This window comes from Saccopteryx leptura, chromosome 5, assembly GCF_036850995.1.
Source record: "Saccopteryx leptura isolate mSacLep1 chromosome 5, mSacLep1_pri_phased_curated, whole genome shotgun sequence".
Lineage (NCBI taxonomy): Eukaryota > Metazoa > Chordata > Mammalia > Chiroptera > Emballonuridae > Saccopteryx > Saccopteryx leptura.
This window is the reverse complement of record NC_089507.1, coordinates 59,690,374-59,710,821: the sequence shown is the minus strand read 5'-3', so window position 1 is coordinate 59,710,821 and position 20,448 is coordinate 59,690,374. Positions and strand designations below refer to the sequence as shown.

Genomic DNA, 20,448 nt, shown 5'->3' with positions numbered 1-20,448 from the left:
CTCTATTTCCCAGCCTCCCCTTCAACGGACGGGCCCATATGATCCGTTTCTTGCCAAAATAATGTGAGTGCAAGAGATGTATTTAATTCCTGTATCACTTGCTTAAAATATATTCCTGGCTCTCTAGTTTTCTGCTTTCCTCTTTCCATGGATTGGAACGTTAATGAAGAGCTGAACAGATTGGGCTGTGTCGGCAGCAACAGGCCAGGCATGGCAGACCAATAAAACAGAAGGACTCTGCATCTCTGTACATTGCCATGTACAGCTCTAGACTTCCACCCTCTATATAAGGGAAAGAATAATTGCTATTTTGGAAGTCATTTTATAAGAACATGTTAATCTATATACAATCCTACTTCAACTCATGAAGCTCTCCAACCTTAGGAGTATCAGCTGACTTAGCGAGTAGTAAACATGACGTGAACTGGAGTTCTAGTCAGCAGTTATCATCATGACCAAGGCTATTGCCCAAGCTGGTGAGTGTGAATGGGGCAGAGAGAAAGGCCTCACCTTGCCATCCATATACTCCAGCCACTGGAGTCCCAGGTTGGTAATAATTCTAGGGGTGCCGTCGTCTACTGGGAGGATGTCTACTCGGAACTGCTGAGGTGCTGCTGTCATAATCTGTTGGGGGGAAGCCAGAGAAGAAAACTCATCATTCACAGATGTCTGATACAGGTCAGGTCCAGAGGCCCTGAAATCAGGTGACACTTCAAGAATGAGCACTGGAGCCAGTTTCCGTCACTTAGCGCCTGTTGGCATGAGGCTTACGGGAGAGCACTGATTGATAAAGGGAACAATGTGAGAAGAAAAGCAAGAAACAGTGGCACTCCCGCTGGAATTCCACCTGCTATGGAAGTTGACTTTTACATGCCTATGCATTCTGCGCTGAGTTCAATATTACCTCCAGGTGAAATGATAAACATTTTCCTTTTAATAAATCTTGTTCAAATTTTCCTGAGAGGCAGAGAGGAAACCCATCATTAAAATGTTAATGTCAAAGTCTCCGGGTGGAACTCTGCTAGACATAAAAAGAGGTTTCCTGGGAAGAGATTGTTTTTTGAGAGAAAGAACTATCCATATGGGGGAAAGAGGCAGAAGAAATAAAGAATAAAAGTGTTTGTGGAAATAGTGAAAAGAAATTTTGGTTTATTAATTTTATCCTTACACATCCATACAAAGCATAGGTGGTGAGAGGGACCCAGCGCCTCGCGGGCTGGGAGAGGGCAAGGCAGCTGCCATGCAGGGCGGTTGGCGCTGGCTTTTCAAGCTTCTACCACCCTCCTTCTCAGTTACTTCCATTGTTAGAATAACAAGGTCCTTCTGGAGACCCAATGGGACCTTGTATAGTTTACCAGAGGGGCAGCCCTCTTGCTGATTTATGCTAAAATCTTTTTTTTCTTCTGAAAGTCAAACTAACTGGACATCAGCTATAGTTTGGGAGAGAGAAGAAAGAGAAAGAATAAAAAGCAGTGAACTGCCAAGCGTGATGCTGTGCAGACACTGAAATGGCAGGGAAATCCCAGAAGACAGCCTCCCGACGCTTCGACCCACCGAGAATGACCCATCTCTAAAGGATGCGGGACAATCTTCCGTCCACAAAGGCAGCATTACCATTCATCATGAAGCACGAAAGGCACTGCGCAGGAGAGAGCAGCTGACCCTTTTGTAACCCTGGAAGTATGGCAGGGTGCAATCATGTAGCCCACTAAGACTGGCCTGGCGGTTCAGTTGGTAAGAACAATACATCAAAGGTTCAAGGTTCGATCCCTGGTTAGGTACATACAAGAATCAACCAATGAGTGTAAAATAAGTGAAATAACAAATGGATATCTCTTTCTCTCTCTCTCTCTCAAATCAATAAATAAAATGTTTTTTTTAAAAAACCCCTCTTCTGTGGAGTCACAAACAGCTGCCTAGCTGTAGGAGTGTCCTTGCCTACCTTCTACCAAAGTTGCAGTTACTGGTGGGGGAGGTCGTGGAACTGCAGGGGACCAGGCTAAGGAATAAAGGAATGGATGAAAACAGCAGGAAGTAGTGGGATGGTAGTGGAGGGGCTGTCTTAATGTTTCTTCCAGACGCCTGGACATTAGAAGAGAACAATTCTCTTAAGAAAGTAAAGATTGATGGCTGCATGACCTCAAGAGAAAAGAAACTTGACCTGTTTCTCATGCCGGTCCTAAAATGATGACACTGATGATAATGACAGCCACACTTTATTAGATGTTTCCTGTGCATGGCACTGGCGTAAGTGCTTTATGCACATCACAAGGGTAGGTATCATCTTCATTTTACAGATAAGGAAAGTGGAGGCTTAGAAAGGTTAAATGGCTTAGAAAGTTAGTCAGCCTGTAAGTGACAGAGCTAGAATTTAAATCAGTGTCTTTTGGATGCAAAAGCCACACATCTTTTTTTTTTTTTTTAACTTAGTGAGAGGAGAGGAAGCAGAAACCGACTCCTGCATGCACCTCAACTAGGAGCAAAGCCCACTAGGGGGCGATGCTCTGCTCATCTGGGGCACTGTTTTGTTGCTCAGCAACTGAGCTCTGAGGTCATGTAGCCATCCTCAGCGCCAGGGGCCAACTTGCTCCAATCGAGCCATGGCTACATGAGGGGGAAAAAGGGAGAGAAGGAGAGAGAGAGAGAGAGAGAGAGAGAGAGAGAGAGAGAGAGAAGAGAGGGAGAAGTGGAGAAGCAGATGGGCACTTCTCTTGTGTGGCCTGACTGGGAATCAAACCTGGGATATCCACATGCTGGGCCGATGCTCTACCACTGAGCCAACTAGCAAGGACCCAAAGGCCATACTATTAACCACTGTTATTCTTCATGAGATAGAAACATTGGCTGACTCAAGGGACATATAAAAGAGTAAGACAATCTAGAACCATATGATTTTACTGAAGAAACAGATGAAAGAAAAATTGACTAAAAGGTAGGTAAAGAGAAAGGAGCACTAACAGCAGAATGATAACAATAACTATCAACTTCTATTGACAGTGTTCATGATTTGCCAATAGTATTAAGTACTTTATGAGGATTACCTCTTTAATCTCTAGTCTAACTGAAGCTGATGATTATTATTGTACCCATTTTACAGATAAAAAATACAACAGAGGCTTAGAGAAGTTAATTTGCTCAAGGCCAATTCGTAAGTGACAGAACGGGAACTCAAACAAGGCTGTCCTTGGCCTTAAAATGTCATGTTCTGGGCAACCTCTGGCCTGCTCAGCTATGCCTCCCTTTCTGTTGTTTCCCTTACCTTTTTTCCTCCTTCCTCAATAATAAAGAAGGGATTCGTCCCATCAGCAACAGTGAAGGTGAACCGGTCTTTGAGGGAGTTGCTGCCGTCGTGGCTGTAGCTGACCCGGTTCTGGTAGATGTCTTCCATGGTGAAGGCAGAAGTGTGCCTGAAATATTGCCCATTGGTGGTTCGCTCGATGACGCCGTGCCGTGGAGGCTGCACAACAGTGAACGTGACAGACTCAGCCTGCCCAGGAGGTAAACAGCAAGAGAAGGGAAAGTCTTAAGAAAAACCAGGTGAGTCAGTGATGGCCAACAGGTGGTCAGGTGTAGACAAACCTAACGACATGTATAAAATAAGACTTGTGCTTCTTTATAGATATGAAAAACAAAGCTAAGGAATGAAATTATATTGGTTACTATAACTGAACTTATATTCTGGTGGCTTCAGTTGTAAAACTGACATATTTAAATCTGTCCTTTGGGAGTCAGAAGGAAAACCTGAATCTTGAACCTCTCCTGGGATGATAGGAACTAGACTTTTTAAAATTATTCATTTCTTTTCCATCCATTTCCCCCTACTTTCCTGAAACTCTTATATACAGAATACCATATGCATCAGAACAGAAATGTGTTTTCCATTTCTAATTGCTGCATCTCGAGTGACACAGAGAAGCAAAAATAAAGAGGTAGCATACCCCACTCAAGCCTTTCCAATGATTTGTTACCACCATAGCTTAAAATGAAAAGGCCTGACCTGGGCCAACAAGGCCCTTTGTCACCTGGCCCCCAGACTCCCCTCTGGGCCCACTCTTCCCTTCACCTGCTTAGTCACTAGGTTCCGGCCTCTTGGCCCCTTGTGCTAACTCAAAGGTCTCTGCTCACTTGAGCACAGGGCCTCTGTACTTCTGGTTCTTCTGCTCAGAGAGTGTTGTTCCCAGATGACTGCCCAGCTTGCTCTGCTACTTCTGATATCTCTGCTCCTCAGAGAAGCCTTCCCTGACCACTCTGTCTAAAATATACTGCTCACAAACATTAGGGGATATTTCAAAATGAATATGAAGCAATAAAAAAGAAGCATTCGTTTGTTTGTTTTTATTCAACAAGAACATCAGAAAAGCAAACGACAAGTCAAAGAAAGTTGTTCAATTATGCAAATGAGATGCAAAACCAACTTTTATTTCATTGGTGAAAATGCACTGTATAAAAGGCTGAAAGTACTGGAGTATCTGCACGTTCCCTGATCCCCTCATTCTGTGAGCAGTAGTACACCCATCAATCTGTCTCCTTTAGCTTGCTTTAGTTTTATTCATGGCACTTACAATATCTGACATGATGTTATGTGTTCTTTTTTTTTTTTTTTCCTGAAGCTGGAAACGGGGAGAGACAGTCAGACAGACTCCCGCATGCGCCCGACCGGGATCTACCTGGCACGCCCACCAGGGGGCGACGCTCTGCCCCTCCGGGGCGTAGCTCTGCCGCGACCATAGCCACTCTAACGCCTGGGGCAGAGGCCAAGGAGCCATCCCCAGCGCCCGGGCCATCTTTGCTCCAATGGAGCCTTGGCTGCGGGAGGGGAAGAGAGAGACAGAGAGGAGGGGGGGGGGGTGGAGAAGCAAATGGGCACTTCTCCTGTGCGCCCTGGACAGAAATTGAATCCGGGTCCCCCGCACGCCAGGCCGACGCTCTACCGCTGAGCCAACCGGCCAGGGCCTATGTGTTCTTTTTTTTATTGTCTGCCCCCCTAATCAAAGGTTGAACACTCCCTAAGGCTGGAACTTTATGTGTTTTGCTCACAGCTCTGTCCTTTGCATGCAGAGCAGAGCCCAGCACCAGTAGGTCATCAGCATTTGCAGAAAGAGTGAACAGATGAATGAAGGAACTCTGGTACAGGGTAGACCGTACGTAGAACTAACTAATGAATGCTCTGGTTCTCTTCCATGGGAGCTAAATCATGCCGAAAGGTTCCACCCTTTTATCTGGGAGCCTCACGAGAATGAGAGCTCTGTCTCTGCAGGCACTGTTTTACCGTATCAAGCCTAGTTCTCTGAGGATGCTTAAATTGTAATAATTAGTTGTCATCCAGAGAAGTCAGAAGAAAGAAGGTAAGAAGAAGGGAAAGGTGTCAAAAATCCTTGTTCATGCTAATAAGGAATAAAAATATTGGATAAAATGTCCTCTACTTAATTTTTTTTATAAATCATGGTAAAAAGTCAGCATGTTATCAGGGGAGAGAGAAAAGGTACTTTGGGTTTCAGAAAGGGTTTAAAAGCAGTTTGAGTGCAAATGTATGCATTTTCTCTTTTCCAGAAGGCTCTGGTCTCTTCTGGTTCTCAGTCATTCAAGGGTACCTGTACTAACCCCAGCACTCTGCCCTCCACTCAGGATGCGCAGCACAGAGCAAGAGCCGTCACCAGGTCAGCCTGTCATTCAGCCAGAGAACCCAGGGGAGTGCTCTTACCTCTGTGTCCGCGTCCACTGCCTTGAGCTCAAATTCTGTGATGGTCTTCCTCAAGCCCTCCTGCACCCGCATCCCCAGGTTCTGTACAATGGGCAGCGAGTCATCCACAGGGCGAAGTGTGATATGGAAAGTCTGAGCCACCTAGAATGGCAGAAACATGCAGGCTGGAGGGACACTTGTCCCCAGCGCCACCCTAGTAGAAGGCAGGTACCCTCTGCTTTCCTTTTCACACCATATCTGGCATGACTAACTGACCAGGACCCAAAAGTGAGTTCTCTTGGGCAAGAGCCCCAGGGGCTGTCAGAATCTTCCTCTGCCCTCGGCTGAGAGCAGAGGAAGAGGAAGCTCTGATAGCACTAGCTGCCCTGCAGACAGCTCTGTGACACCCATTCAAGAAGGGAGTCGGGTTCCTCACCCACCTCATTGACTCCGTCTGACAGCGTAAAGCTGAAGGCATCTGAATGTTCCTCGGACTCACTGGAATGGATATACTGAACACTTCGTGACATCAGGTCTGCTTGGGTAAAGGAAGTAATCTGGATACCTAGCAACAGAGGAGAAGAGAAACAGAAACGATGTAAAAATGCCAGGCATACTTCTGAGGCTAGGGAGATGTCTCACTAGATAGAGTCCTTAGCATTTTTCTCATAGCATTTATGTGCTTCTCCCTGAGACACTGTGTTAGAGTTGTCACACACTTTTTTCTACAATAGCATACGTTCTGTAGCAGCACGTTAGCTTAATTACCTAGGCTTCTACTATGTGCCAAGTCAACAGCAGGTGCTCAATAACTTACTCTCCTTTCTCCTGAGGATTATGTATGCAGGTAAAGTCTGTAAAAGGTAGAGCCATTGTCTTGTTCTACAAACTCCTCTCTCTTAAGATTTATATTCCTCCATAGCCTCAGAGTCCTTTATGAAAACCTGTCTTAATTTTTAATATTGTGTAATGGTATAGCTTTTGAACACTGGACTAGTAGGGCTTGGCTAAACATAGCCTTGTTTCTGTGATTGGTGAGGCTTCCCCAGCCTCCAAAGTTTCATTGGATATTCTTCAAATTCCCTTTCAAGTCTCCCTCTTACAAGGTTCTTTGCAAGGTCTGTGATTCTGGCCTGTCATAAACCATGTTAGCCAGGCTGACAGTAAACTTACTGTGTGACTTTGGGCTTTGAGCAATCATTCTGTATCAACTCTAAAATGCCCTAGAAAACCACCATCTTTCAACAACATGGTAGAAAACACGTTACATATTTTTTCAGGGTCATTTTAAAAGTACAAAAATCTAATGTGGTTTTTAAATAATGCCAGAGCATCCCACAAGTGAACAACGTCTCTGTCTTTAAATGTCCGACAACATTTAGCACACAATTCCTGTTTCCATCTTAGGGATGTGGGACTCATTCTCTGGTGCCAGCCAGGATGGGAACAAAATCCCATCTTCTAGACCCTCAGCACACACTCCTGCTGTCCGATACAGGTGTTGGGGTGTTAATCCATTTAATCTAATCCTTCAGGTTGGGCCTACAATACATTTGCTGCTGCCTGGGATTTACTATTTGTCATTATAAATCCCGGCGATATCAGTTTAGCTTCTCTGTAAAACAAAACCAAACCCCAGATATTCTACTTTGTGACACCAGCATCACTGCTATCTTAAAAAGTAAATAAATAAAACTACATGGTTTACATTTGCATCTCTCTTTATCATCTGAAATCTGTCACCCAGCTACAACAGCCTCCTGGTATTAGGGCATTAATTTTTTTATGAGGCATTCTATATTTCTGTGCTTGCTATATCAGCTCTTGACAGCCCCCCTCCCATCTTATAGCTTTGTCTTGTGGTCTGGACAGAAATCCATACCATTCTTTAAAAATTTAATAACTGCATACTAGTTGTGCTGAGAAATTTAAATCTCTTCCCCTGCTGTGACTCCTGCCCCATAGCTCATGGGGAAATACTCGTCTGGACTCCACAATCCACTGGCCACCTGATTCACTGTTCTCTTTATGAGAGCCTAAGACTGCCTGAGAAAGGTGGTGGAAGTCTCCTTCCTCTTGGGAAGGAAGCACTGGGCTTGGTTTTTTAAAAACATTTTTATTGAGAGGAAATGCACATATAGTAAACTGCACATATTTAAAGTATACAATTTCATAAGCTTTGGCACATTCATAAAACCATCACCGCAATCAAAATAGTGGACATACCCATCACCCCAAAAGTTCCCAGTTGACACTTTTAAATCTTCAATCCTTCCTATCCCCCTACTGTCCTAAAGCAATAAATAAATTGTTTTTTGCCATTCTAGATTAGCTGGCATTTTCTCTAACTTTTTTTTAATAAACAGACTCAAACAATATGTACTATTTTATGTATGCTTTCTTTCACTTAGCACCTTTATTTTGCAATTCATCCATATTGTACCACGTATCAACAGCTCATTTCTTTTGATTGCTAGGGAGGACTCCATTGTGTGGATATGTCATAGTTTGTCTATCCAGTCACCTGTTGATGGACATTTAGGTTATTTCCAGTTTAAGGCTATTACAAATAATGCTGCTATGGTCACCGGTATACGAGTCTTTGTACAGACATAAGTTTTCATTCTTCTTGGGTAAATCTCTTAAGAGTGATATGGCTGCAATATATGTTGAGTATATGATTAACATTTTAGGAAACTGAAAAACTATTTCAAGGTAGGTGCCACCACTTTCCATTCCCACCAGCAGCACACGAGAGCTCTAGGCCTGATCTATCTAGAAAACACTGAACACCTACCATGTGCAGAATACTATTTCAGGCTTGCTTATATATTTCAAGTTTCACCTTATAACAACTCTGGGAGGCCAAGGTTGGCATATTTACCTCTGTTTTTATATATTAGGGCACTGTAGTACAATCAGAAGAGCAATGCGGCTTATCATAGGTCACACAGACTAGACAAGGAGCCTCTTAGATATCATCGTTATCTTTTAATATTTTTCAATATGAATGTAATACTTGCCTATTAAAGAAAATGTGAAAAGCACAGACAAGTAGTAAAGAACCACAAAAACCACTCATACATCTACCACTGAAATGTCACCACTGTAATATTTGTGAATTGGATTGTTTCTCATACTTTGTTGGTTATAACCATTTTCTTATACAAAATATTGATTTTGACAGGGGCACTTAATATTATCATTTATAGCATATCAATAATTAAGTGCCAGAGGATAATAAACTGCACCTAGAATGTATGCTTCAAGAGGACAAACATTCTGGTGGTTTCTTCACCAATGTGTACCCAGAATAGTATCTGGCACACAGTAGGTACTCAAAACACATTTGGTGAATGATATAGTTCAATCACTATAATAGATATCTAAGAGGCCTTATTAAGCACACATTTTTAATCTCTACACACTTTTAAAAACATTTTAGCTTGTGCTAACTAGGCACTGGAAGACGTCAGCTGCTCCCCAGCAAGCTGGTGTTCCTAATAACATATTGTGCTCACTGGCTGTCACAGCAGGTAGTTACTGTTTGAAATATCTTGAAGGCTTTTAATCCCATCAAAGGTATTTGCAGTCACCAACCTGCTGGCTAAATGATACCTCTGGCAGTATAGCAGAGACCCTTGTTAACCCCATCAGCTTTTCCAATTCCCCTGAAAGGCCAGCACATCAGAGAAAGTTCTGTCTGGTCAGAGAAGAGGTGTGGGAATACAGCAGCTCTGAAGAAGCTGCCTTCCTAAGAGCAGGTTAGGTGACTGCCTCGGCCTCCTGCCTTTGGCATGGCTGGGGTGGCGCTGTGCTGCCATCTGTCCCCACTGCAAGTTCAGGCCCTGGGAGACTCACAGCTTTTCTGCTTCAGGTTTCCTTCAAAGACTCCAGTTATGGGCTAAATTGATATGTTGAAGTCTTAACCCTTAGTATCTCACATGTGACATTACTTAGAGTTAGGATGACTGCAGATGTAATTAGTTAAGGTGAGGTCACTAGGATAGGACTTAATCCAATACAACTAGTGTCTTTATAAAAAGGGAAACTTTGACACAGCATACACCTGCAAGGAGAACACCACGTGAACACGAGGGAGGCCACTGATAAGCCAAGCAGAGAGGCCTGGAACAGATCCTTCTCTCGGAAGAAACCAACCCTACTGACACCGTCATCTTGGCCTTCCAGCCCCCAGATCGTGGGACAGTCAACTTCTGTTGAAGCTGCACAGTCTGTGGTACCGTGTACAGCAGCTCTCGCAGGCGCACGCACCTGTGCTCTCTAGAAAAACCTGAATGAAGACAATGGATGCATCCTGTTTTGCTTGGTGTCACAATACTGAGAGAGGCTGAGATCAGAAGAAAACCAAAGAACACCTTTGCTCAAACAGCACTTCTGGGAAGGCTACCCTGCCTTACCCCACTTAGGTAGAATTTGCTTTCCTCTGGCTCCCACTTTCCTCTCTCATGGTGTTGTCACCACGACCCAAACACATCTGTACCACAGCTTCAGGACCTGTCTGCTCCTGCAGCAGCTACTCAGTAAACGTCTGATAAAGGTGAGAGCCGGTGCTGGCCAGAGATTGTTAGGTCCCAGTATTACTCCTCCCTCCTTTAAAAATACAACTCTTAGCCCTGGCCGGTTGGCTCAGTGGTAGAGCATCGGCCTGGCGTGCAGAAGTCTCGGGTTCGATTCCCGGCCAGGGCACACAGGAGAAGTGCCCATCTGCTTCTCTACCCCTCCCCCTCTCCTTCCTCTCTGTCTCTCTCTTCCCCTCCCGCAGCCGAGGCTCCATTGGAGCAAGGATGGCCCGGGCGCTGGGGATGGCTCCTTGGCCTCTGCCCCAGGCGCTAGAGTGGCTCTGGTCGCAGCAGAGCGATGCCCCAGAGGGGCAGAGCATCGCCCCCTGGTGGGCAGAGCATCGCCCCTGGTGGGCGTGCCGGGTGGATCCCGGTGGGGCGCATGCGGGAGTCTGTCTGTCTCTCCCTGTTTCAGAAAAATACAAAAAAAAAAACAAAAAAACCCTCTTATTAACTAAGCAACCGAATCCCAGTTAGGGTTGACATTTCCCAGGCACTGCACGGCTCTATGAAACTCCACTCATGCCACTAGGGTGTGACCAAAAGGGATGTGTGCCCTTCTAGTAGTGCTCCTGAGAGGGAGTGGGCGTGGGGCCCCGACCTTCCCCCGGCTGCTGGCTGCTGGCTGTGGCATGGCAATTACAGCAGTTGTCAGACCAGATTCGGGAGCCTCGTGGGGGGGGGGGGGGCACTGAGCCACGGAGGCCACGTGCGCCGGCAGCCTCTTAATTTTTCTGCGCAGAAAATAAAACTTGTTTTAGACACTGTATTTTGAAGCCTCTTTATACCAGCAGGTTAGCTTCTGGCTTAATAATTTAATTCCTTCTCTGATTTACCAAGAAAACGAGAATCTTGCGGGTCCCTGCGGTGAGGGAGTGGCTGCCTTCACCTGGAAGGAGCGCTTGCAGGGCCAGAGTGGGCTCAGGCTGGTGGCTGCCTACAGCGCCGTTTGCACAGGCAGATGGCTCACTGCATCCCCTCAGGGGCAGGAAAGAGGATCTTCATAGCTCTCCTGTCTATCGGAAGGGAACAATTACCACCCACCACCCGCTGAGCAAGAAAGAAGGACGGCATGAGAATAAGTCCACCTCACAGTGAACCTTCAAGAGAATGTCTGCAAACACTGGTGGCAAGTGCTCATTGCCAGAGGCATAGGTCTCAAAACAGCTCAGTGCCTGCCCATGGACACTGGCGGGAAGGTGCTCGGCTCTGCTCAGAGAGACCAGGTGCAGCCCAGCCGGAGTCCTGGGAGAGACACCCTCGCCCCTGAGAGGAGTGCGGGGAGCTGCGGCTGCCCTCCAAGCTGCAGCCGGTCGCCCTAGGAGAGGCTGAGAAGTCACCAACAGGTACTTCTTCTGAAGGGAGATCTTTGACATTTAAAAAAAATCAAATACATGAAAGAAAGTATTCTCACGTAGGCAGGGAAGGAGAGGATGGCTATGAAATGCTACAGAAAGGACTCCTATGAGGGAGGGACGGGGAAGCCTGCCCTGTTAGCAATGGGGACAGGCCCCCAAGAATAACAGGGAGGGGACTAACTCCTGCATCTCGCCTACTTAAGAGTTACCAGAAAGAGGGACTTCAGAAAAATGGGCGGGGGCAGGAGACTTAAGTGGATTAAAAAGTCAAACCTGAAGGAAGAAGGCTGGTGAAGTGGAGTCCCAGATTGAGAGAGCCGTCCCCCCATTTCGGGAGAGTACCTTCCCAAGAGGCGGGAGACGTGTGTGCAGCTCTGGGCCGCTCCCTAAGCAGGGCCGCCTTGGTCTGGGCAGACAGAATTTCAGCCCTGTGAAGGTGACACGGTAAACACAGAAGAGGCGAATGTGGAGCGCATCACACAGCCCAGGCCAGAGAAGAGCGAGTGCTGAGGTTTACCAGCCTGCGGGCACTGGCCGTGTCCCGCACGGAGCTCGGAGCCGTTGTTGTTCAGCACAAACAGCCGAGTCTGTCCTTTCATCTTTGGAGAGATAGAGTCAGCAACCTGACTGAATTTTGGAAGAAGCAATTAGCTCGTGAATTAGTTAACAAATACCTCATGCAGCCAAGATCTTGGGAGTGCTGAGCTGCGTACTTACTCCGGGGAGTTGGGGGACAAAAGAGCAGGCCACTTGCTTTCATTTGCACTAGGGTTTTGGCCAATCTGACCATCCCTCCTCAAACCCTCCCGCCATGTGCACACAATACCTCTTCCCCTAGCATTGCTGTGGACCCTGCACGGCCTGCCTCCTCACCGCCTCTGCCCCATCATCCCTTCCCTCGCCCACTCGGCCACAGCACAGCGCCCCCTTCCTGTGTGTGACATGCAGTGCACCTGGCCGAGCCCGACTCTGGATGTCTGTACTGGTCGGTTCCTCTGTCTGGAATGCTCTCCCCAGTCAGCTTGGCTGGCTCCCTCACTTTGTTTAGATCTCTGCTCAAACGTCATCTCATTATTAGGGGGCACCCCTTTCCCCTCGTTCCCTACGCGCCCTGGTCATGCCCTTATTTCTCCCTCAGCTCTCACCACCAGTGACGTCTGATGTGTTCACTTGCTTGTTTGCTTACTGTCTGACTCTCTGCATTGGATGGTGAGTACCATCAGGGCAAGAAAGTCCCCCATTTTGCTATTTCCTTGATTGAATAAAGACTCTGTAGCCTAAAATGTAAAGAAAAGCAATGAAGATCTAAGTCTTCTGCAAGCTGTCACTGCCTGTATGATGTACAAAATAAAGACAGTTTCCCCTTTAGATTGTTTTTTGGCCAGTATCCCTTGTCCTTCACCGCCCTTCCACTGCCATGTTCTATAGGTTCTCTCCCTGAAACTTTCTCCTTCCTTCAACCAGCTATTGTTCACGGAATACTTAGCAGGTTCCAGGTATTATCTCTTACGCTATTCTCATCTCACTATTCCCACTACTGCCCGCTCTGGCTCCTGCCAAGCCAAAGTGAAACTTCCCACCCGCTGTCACGGCCTCCTTTTTCTTTCTGTTGGTTCATCCTGTTGGACACTAGATGAATTTCACTCCCTTTTCCTCCTCAGAATTCTGCAGAGACTTCCTATTGCCTATTGAATTAAATAGAGATAACTTATCTCACCTTTGAAGACCTTCCATAAAATGCCAATTTATCCATGAGCCCCATTGATTTCTATTTTTAGAATATGTGCTTTAGTTAAACTAGCCCAGTTGTTTTTTTTTTGTTTTTTAAATTTTTATTTATTTATTTATTTATTTTACAGAGACAGAGAGAGAGTCAGAGAGAGGGATAGATAGGGACAGACAGGAACGGAAAGAGATGAGAAGCATCAATCATCAGTTTTTCATTGCAACACCTCAGTTGTTCATTGATTGCTTTCTCATATGTGCCTTGACTGTGGGCCTTCAGCAGACCGAGTAACCCCTTGCTCAAGCCAGAGTCCTTGGGTCCAAGCTGGTGAGCTTTGCTCAAACCAGATGAGCCCGCGCTCAAGCTGGTAACCTCGAGGTCTCGAACCTGGGTCTTCCACATCCCAGTCCAATGCTCTATCCACTGCGCCATCACCTGGTCAGTTGTTTTGTTTTCTAATGTGCCCATACATTGTTCCCATTTCTGGAAATAACACAATTTCTGTCTGCTCAAACGCTGTCATCCAAGGGCACTCTTAAATGCCAACACTGGGCACCTTCCCACCTGATATAGCCTCCTTTGAACTCTTATGACACCAGGTTAAAAACACCTTCCACATTCTTCCCTGGGTTATTGTTATCTGCAGGGAAGAAGTTCCTTATTTCACCCAGTAGAAAATTCTGAAAGGGGAGAACTATATTTTCTTGTTCTTTTCTTTCTTTTCCCAGAAGCAGCTAAACTACAATCTTGCTCAATACACATGTTCATGTGCTCTTTGCTGAATTAAGTTTTTAAGAACACACCATGCCAAGTGCTCAAAGGCTTAAAAAGAAGAACACGGTGCAGTGTTCGCCCCGAAGAAATGGACAATCTAGTTATGGAGATAAGACTGCTTATTCAAACTGCCAATTTCTATTCAACTTTCAGCAAGTAATTATTGAGAAGCTACTGTGTGCTAAGTATAACTCAAGGCAGTATTATAATGAGTGGTCAAGAGCAGTGATGCAGGCCCTGGCCGGTTGGCTCAGTGGTAGAGCGTCGGCCTAGCATGCGGAGGACCCGGGTTCGATTCCTGGCCAGAGCACACAGGAGAAGCGCCCATTTGCTTCTCCACCCCTCCGCCGCGCTTTCCTCTCTGTCTCTCTCTTCCCTTCCCGCAGCCAAGGCTCCATTGGAGCAAAGATGGCCCGGGCGCTGGGGATGGCTCTGTGGCCTCTGCCTCAGGCTCTAGAGTGGCTCTGGTCGCAACATGGCGATGCCCAAGATGGGCAGAGCATCGCCCCCTGGTGGGCAGAGCATCGCCCCATGGTGGGCGTGCCGGGTGGATCCCGGTTGGGCGCATGTGGGAGTCTGTCTGACTGTCTCTCCCGTTTCCAGCTTCAGGAAAAAAAAAAAAAAGAGCAGTGATGCGGAAAATAAATACTAATAAAGGTAGACTCTGGGTATATGTGTACACATGCTGCGGCTGCCCCCGGGATGACAAAATGCCACCTTTCGGTTTGATGAGGCAAGTACCACAGGCTTACCTGGCGATGCTGCGTATTCCAGGTGGCCCAGCTGGGGCTGTCTGGTGATTCTGTAGGTTAATTCCGCAGGCTTACTCTCCTGGTCAGTGGCCGAGAGCTGCAGCGTGGTGATTTTCTTCACTGAGTTTTCATCCAAGATCAGCCCTTTATTAGTGGTAATGACTGGTGGGGATTTGTCTTCTGAAAATATTAGACATAGTGATATGAAATGGGATGTTTTCAGCCTCCTTTCTTCGATTCTGGTAACACCTCAGAACAGTCCTTAGACCCGTCTCTCAGAGAGGGAGAGTGCCCCAGGGAGACAGAGCTTCATGCAGCAGCAGGGACGTGATTCTAGATTTCCTTGCCACTTGGGTAAAGGAGAGGCTCAGCCTCAAGCCAGTTACAATAGAGATTATTTAACCTCAGAAATGCTGACGCATTTTTAGAAATGCAACGAATGTCCCCTTACCCAAAACACTGATGGAAAAGGACTGGTTGATCAATTTGTTGCCTTCTCCATCAACCACATCGAATTTAAAAACAAAGCTCCCACTGGATTCTCCTCTTTTGTGACTGTATTCTACTTGGCCTGTAAAAAGGACAAAAATCAATCAAGATCTGCTATTAAGGCTTTATGTTCATGTTTCTGAAGGGTGAAGTGGACATTTGACTGGTATCCACACCAAGGAATCAATGAACACCTTCCTCACTTTGACATTACTTTGGGCATTTTAATTTAAAGTTTTCATTTCCTCCTTTCCTCTCCCACTACGGACCTTCTCATAAAAAGTGCTCATATGAAAACCACCCCCAACAGTGTTGCTCGTGGCTAAGGCCCAGCTGTTGGGAAAGAGTCTGAGGAAGTCTCATGAATAACTAGATCAGCAAAGTCGCCGTGTGGAAATGTGCACTGACCGCAGCCATGTCACTGGTGTGACCCTGTTATGTATCCACATCACAGGACAAGAGCACGCCAAGCTGTAGCCCACATCCTCCCAGAAAGCTTCACTTCCAATTCCCAATACAGCTTTCAATCATTTTTGGAACAACATAAGATATCACTATCCAACAAATAAATAGAGAAACAAAAACAAATTCTCCAGAGAAGTCAAAAGATTCCAAAGGGAGAAGTGCAGTGTGTGAACCCACAACATCACTTCTAAGTACCTAGCAATGTAAATATAACCAGATTTCTGGGACGAGGCGCCTGGTCTCATTTTTCAAGAAGAAACACTAATGTAAGGAATAACCAAGGAATTCCTACCCCTTTGCTAATTCTGCCCCCTCCCTCGTTAAAGTACATACAGGTCCAATGAGAATTATTAGGCTGCTACCAATTTTACGCGTTAGTGCATAAAGAGAACCCTTATTTCTGCTCCTAAATGGACCTTCACATAATCAAATGATGTTGGATAGTTTTCCCCCCGCAATATGTAACTCCCTCCCTCTTTTTTTCCACCTCTGAAAGCACTGTACAGCAACTACATAGCATTTAACATTTATGCTTTTACGTGACATCAGCATTTCCTGAGGAGGGATGAGCTATGTAATCTCCCCAGGCAGCTCCGATTTATGCCCTCCCATTTTGCTTAGTTCATTAAGTTGCACTCCTTGGAGAGCTGAAAAGAGATACAAATTGTTCACCTAAGGCAGGCATGATTTTCACTTAAATCCATCCCAATTCACTTCTTTTTTTCCCTTTTCTTCTCTCACATACACTTTTTAGCAGCACAGGAAGTCAAATGACTTTTCCCTTCTCAATATCCCCAAATTTCATCAATGCTATGTTAAAAGATGAACGCATTTTAGTCAAGAAGGACAGTTAAAAAAAAAAAAAAAATTGAAGCCCTGGCCGGTTGGCTCAGCGGTAGAGTGTCGGCCTAGCGTGCGGAGGACCCGGGTTCGATTCCCGGCCAGGACACACAGGAGAAGCGCCCATTTGCTTCTCCACCCCTCCGCCGCACTTTCCTCTCTGTCTCTCTCTTCCCCTCCCGCAGCCAAGGCTCCATTGGAGCAAAGATGGCCCGGGCACTGGGGATGGCTCTGTGGCCTCTGCCCCAGGCGCTAGAGTGGCTCTGGTCGCAATATGGCGACGCCCAGGATGGGCAGAGCATCGCCCCCTGGTGGGCAGAGCGTCGCCCCATGGTGGGCGTGCCGGGTGGATCCCGGTCGGGCGCATGCGGGAGTCTGTCTAACTGTCTCTCCCCGTTTCCAGCTTCAGAAAAATGAAAAAAAAAAAAAAAAAAAAAAAAAAAAAATTGAAGAGCCAAGAAAGAATAAGTGAAGCTATAACTCAGTTGTTATTCAAAACAAAGAGTGTGCAGTTTACTGCCACCGGCTACCAGGCGTCTAACTCCCACTGCGCTTCTATGGGAGAAGTCCGACAAGGTCTGGGAAGGCAGAGGAGAACCGGCTGACCTTGGCTGATGTCAGCCTGGCTGAAACTGCGGATGGGGCCGTTGACGGACACTTGCTCCGGGCTGCCACGCTTTACCATCTGCAGGCGCCCTGCACCAGGATCTTCTCTCATGATGAACATCACCCGACTTGCATCTGAGTCCTTGTCAGTCACTTTCAGGTGCTGCTCTGTGAGGCGTGCTCTAGACCCTGGAAGAGAATGGGAGACATAGGTCATTCTCCATCATCGCCTTTGAGTAGGATATCAAATGATTTCAGGAGACTGAAGAGTACATCATCACACACTCTCTGGGTCTAAGGAAGCATCCTGTGCTTGTCCTTCCGTTTCCAGCTGAGTTCCTGTTAACTTCCCCAAGTGAAACAGTCCCGACCTCCCCACGTCCTAGTCAGATCTGAGCCCCTTTCCCCTGCTGATTCCTTCTCACTGGCTCCCTGTGCTTGCTCTAGTCCCTATCCTTTAGTACTGATATCTATTTCACAACTCCTTGTTCTGCGCTATAAATCACTCCTAGACCTATGAGAAAACCTGCTTCGACCCGGTTTATTTACTATCTTGGGGATCACCAAATCACAAAAACTGCTGTAAGTAAACTCTGGTTGCCATTTTAGAAGCAATCATCACAATCGTTGTTTCTCAAGGCAGAGGACATGGTGCGGATTACAGAGCCGGGGACCGAGGCTATGGGCCCTGTGCGCTGCACCGCTGTTGGGGATGGAGGCAAAGCCCTGGCTACTGGGCTGGCTCCTCTTCTCAGGGCCTCGGCCCTTGCTCTTCTGTCCAGCCATTTTCTCATATTAAAAATGGTAAATTCTGGTAAAGTAGGTCCTAGTCATCCTGGTGTTTGGAGAGACAATCTCCCAGGGGCCCTGAGGGGCTCTGCCCATTCTTGCAAGGCCTGACCACTTTTTACCCAGGCCATTCTCAGGGAGGAGGCGATGTCTTCTTCTGGGTCAAAGAGCAGGCTTCCCTGTTGCTTATTATAACACGAGGAGTTCCCAAGCTCAGTGTGCCTCTCCTGCAATGCTTCCCGCTGCACCGGAAGGCATCCACCTGGGCCTCCGTACCAGCACCGCGAGACTTGGAGGGCAGAGAGAACCAATGCAGACACGCTGATGGCACCGCTGCCTGTTGTACCGTCGCAAGTACTCGGTCTGGGCCCTGGAATCGTGTGTCTTCCTCCAGCATCCATGAAAGAATACCAGGCTAACTCAATTGCTTGTAAACAAGGTAAATTAAACCCCAGACCTAATAGTTGGGATCTTTGGGGATCTCCAAATTTTCAAATACTTTTATACTATATTTTTACTACAAAATACACGTGAAACTAAGAAGAGACAAAAGAACTTCAGTGGGATGTAGATGCTCTGTGGGTGAAAGGCCCACTCCCTAATTAACATCCACTGCGATCTGACTTCGAGACTGCCATGTGTCACAGGCTGTTGATACATAAGCAAACCTGTGAATGTCAGACCCCAGAATCCCATGTCAAATGTTCCCAATTATTTGCAGAGTCTCTTTTAGCACACGATGACTTCCCAATTGCCCCACCATGCCATTTTTTTTTTAAATAAGCCTGTTGAAAATCCCGCCAGATTTCTTTTGTTGCTTGTTTCTGTGTGGGGATGGTTGGGGAGTGGCAATGTCCGACCTTAGAAATACTATCATTTTATCTCAATCTTCTCTCAAATTCATAGACATAGGCATCTGGCCCAAAGGATTACAGAGATTCACACTTGTTATTCACAACTTTTAGTGTCCCTAAAACAACACTTTTCCCCAATTCCACTGTCCCTGAGTTCTGAACACTTAGCTCCGAATCCTCCCACAGAGCGAACAGGGAAGGAAGCACTGGACCATGACAAAGGACCACAGCCACTCTCTTCCATTCTTGTGGTACCTGCTGAGAGCTGTAGGCCTCGGTTAACAGCCACGTGGGGGGCACCCCCTGTCGGCAGCTCTATATATATCTCCATCCTCCCTGTGTCCATGTGGAGTCCATCGGTGAGAGAGAACCGGAACTCGTCCATGGCCACACCAGGACCGCCAGGCACGTACCCCACCAGCCCACCCAGGATGTCCTGGTAGGTGAAGGAGGAGCCCTGGTCTAAAATCCTCCCGTTCTCCAGAAGCTCAGAGGCAGTCTGTCTGTGGAGTAGATGACCTGAGGAAGGAAGTATAGAAAAAAACAACAATGCGAGAATATATATATATATGGCACCAAAACACTGTCTGAGTTTGTCAACTAGCGTGAGCCTGGGTGGAATGTCAAGTGCCTCAGAGGTTCTTGGTGACACAAACATAAACGACCCACAACTTAGCATTTTATAAATAAGTGCAGGCTGCTTCCCTATGGCCTCAGATACAAATGAAGAAGATAAAGTCCCACTTTTCCTGGTTTAAAATCTCTTAAAGAGACACAGATAGATGTGGTAATAAAATGGCTTAGAAGTCAAATCCCACTCCACGAATTCAAACTCATCTCATTATCTAACCCTTATTTTTCCCTTCTGCAAAGTGAACGTCGCACTCTTCACACGCTGCCTTCCGCTGAGGGCTTCTGGGATAGGAGATAAACATATGTTTGGAACTCCTTTAAAATTCAGAAAGATGCTGAGCATCTTTGGGTGGAGACATAATTTTCTGCTTTCAAGGGCAGGGGTACCACAGTGAGACGGTTACAGTGCTTCATTAAAGACAGTAAAAATGAATAAAAGCAGCCTGAACTGCAGCGACCAATAGCCTCTTCACTTAACTCTCCAGTAACAAGAATGGTTTCATCCTTAAGAGACCGACAGGTGTTAGGATGGATGCTTGGGAGATGAAAGTTCCAGCTTTTGGTAATACCAGGGAGATGGCACTTAGAAAAGAAGTAGGTGGAAGATTCCCACGGTGGCTTTTATCCCTGGTTTAATCAGGAAAAGTAACTTTTTTGTTTTTTGCCAAAAAAACAAAAAACAAAACAAAACAAAAGCTCATAAAGACATCTTTCATGCTTCTGATCCAGCAATTCTCAACCTTTTTTTCTCATAGCACACATAAATAAATTATGAAATCTCTGTGGCACCACAAAAAATATATTTTCTGTTGATCTGACAGAAAAAAAAGATCCAAATTTGATTCATTTACACCAGATGGCTATTGTGTTGGCTGTTGTCATTTTTTCTATTCGGTAAC

General features: G+C 46.2%; 1 protein-coding gene across 2 annotated transcripts in view; it reads right to left on the bottom strand.

The window, feature by feature from the left end:
* FRAS1 (Fraser extracellular matrix complex subunit 1) overlaps positions 1–20,448 on the bottom strand; it is a 513,532-nt gene that overhangs the window by 77,360 nt on the left and 415,724 nt on the right. For both annotated transcript variants that reach the window (XR_010751479.1, XM_066384281.1), the window contains exons 44-51: positions 19,172–19,435; positions 17,274–17,462; positions 15,325–15,444; positions 14,874–15,053; positions 6,121–6,245; positions 5,702–5,842; positions 3,260–3,487; positions 511–624 (exon numbers count right to left, since the gene is read on the bottom strand). Coding sequence is in view for 1 of the 2 variants with exons in the window: in XM_066384281.1 (XP_066240378.1) it covers positions 511–624; positions 3,260–3,487; positions 5,702–5,842; positions 6,121–6,245; positions 14,874–15,053; positions 15,325–15,444; positions 17,274–17,462; positions 19,172–19,435 (1,361 nt within the window). In the remaining variant the exon portion in view is untranslated. The remainder of the gene's footprint in view (positions 1–510; positions 625–3,259; positions 3,488–5,701; positions 5,843–6,120; positions 6,246–14,873; positions 15,054–15,324; positions 15,445–17,273; positions 17,463–19,171; positions 19,436–20,448) is intronic.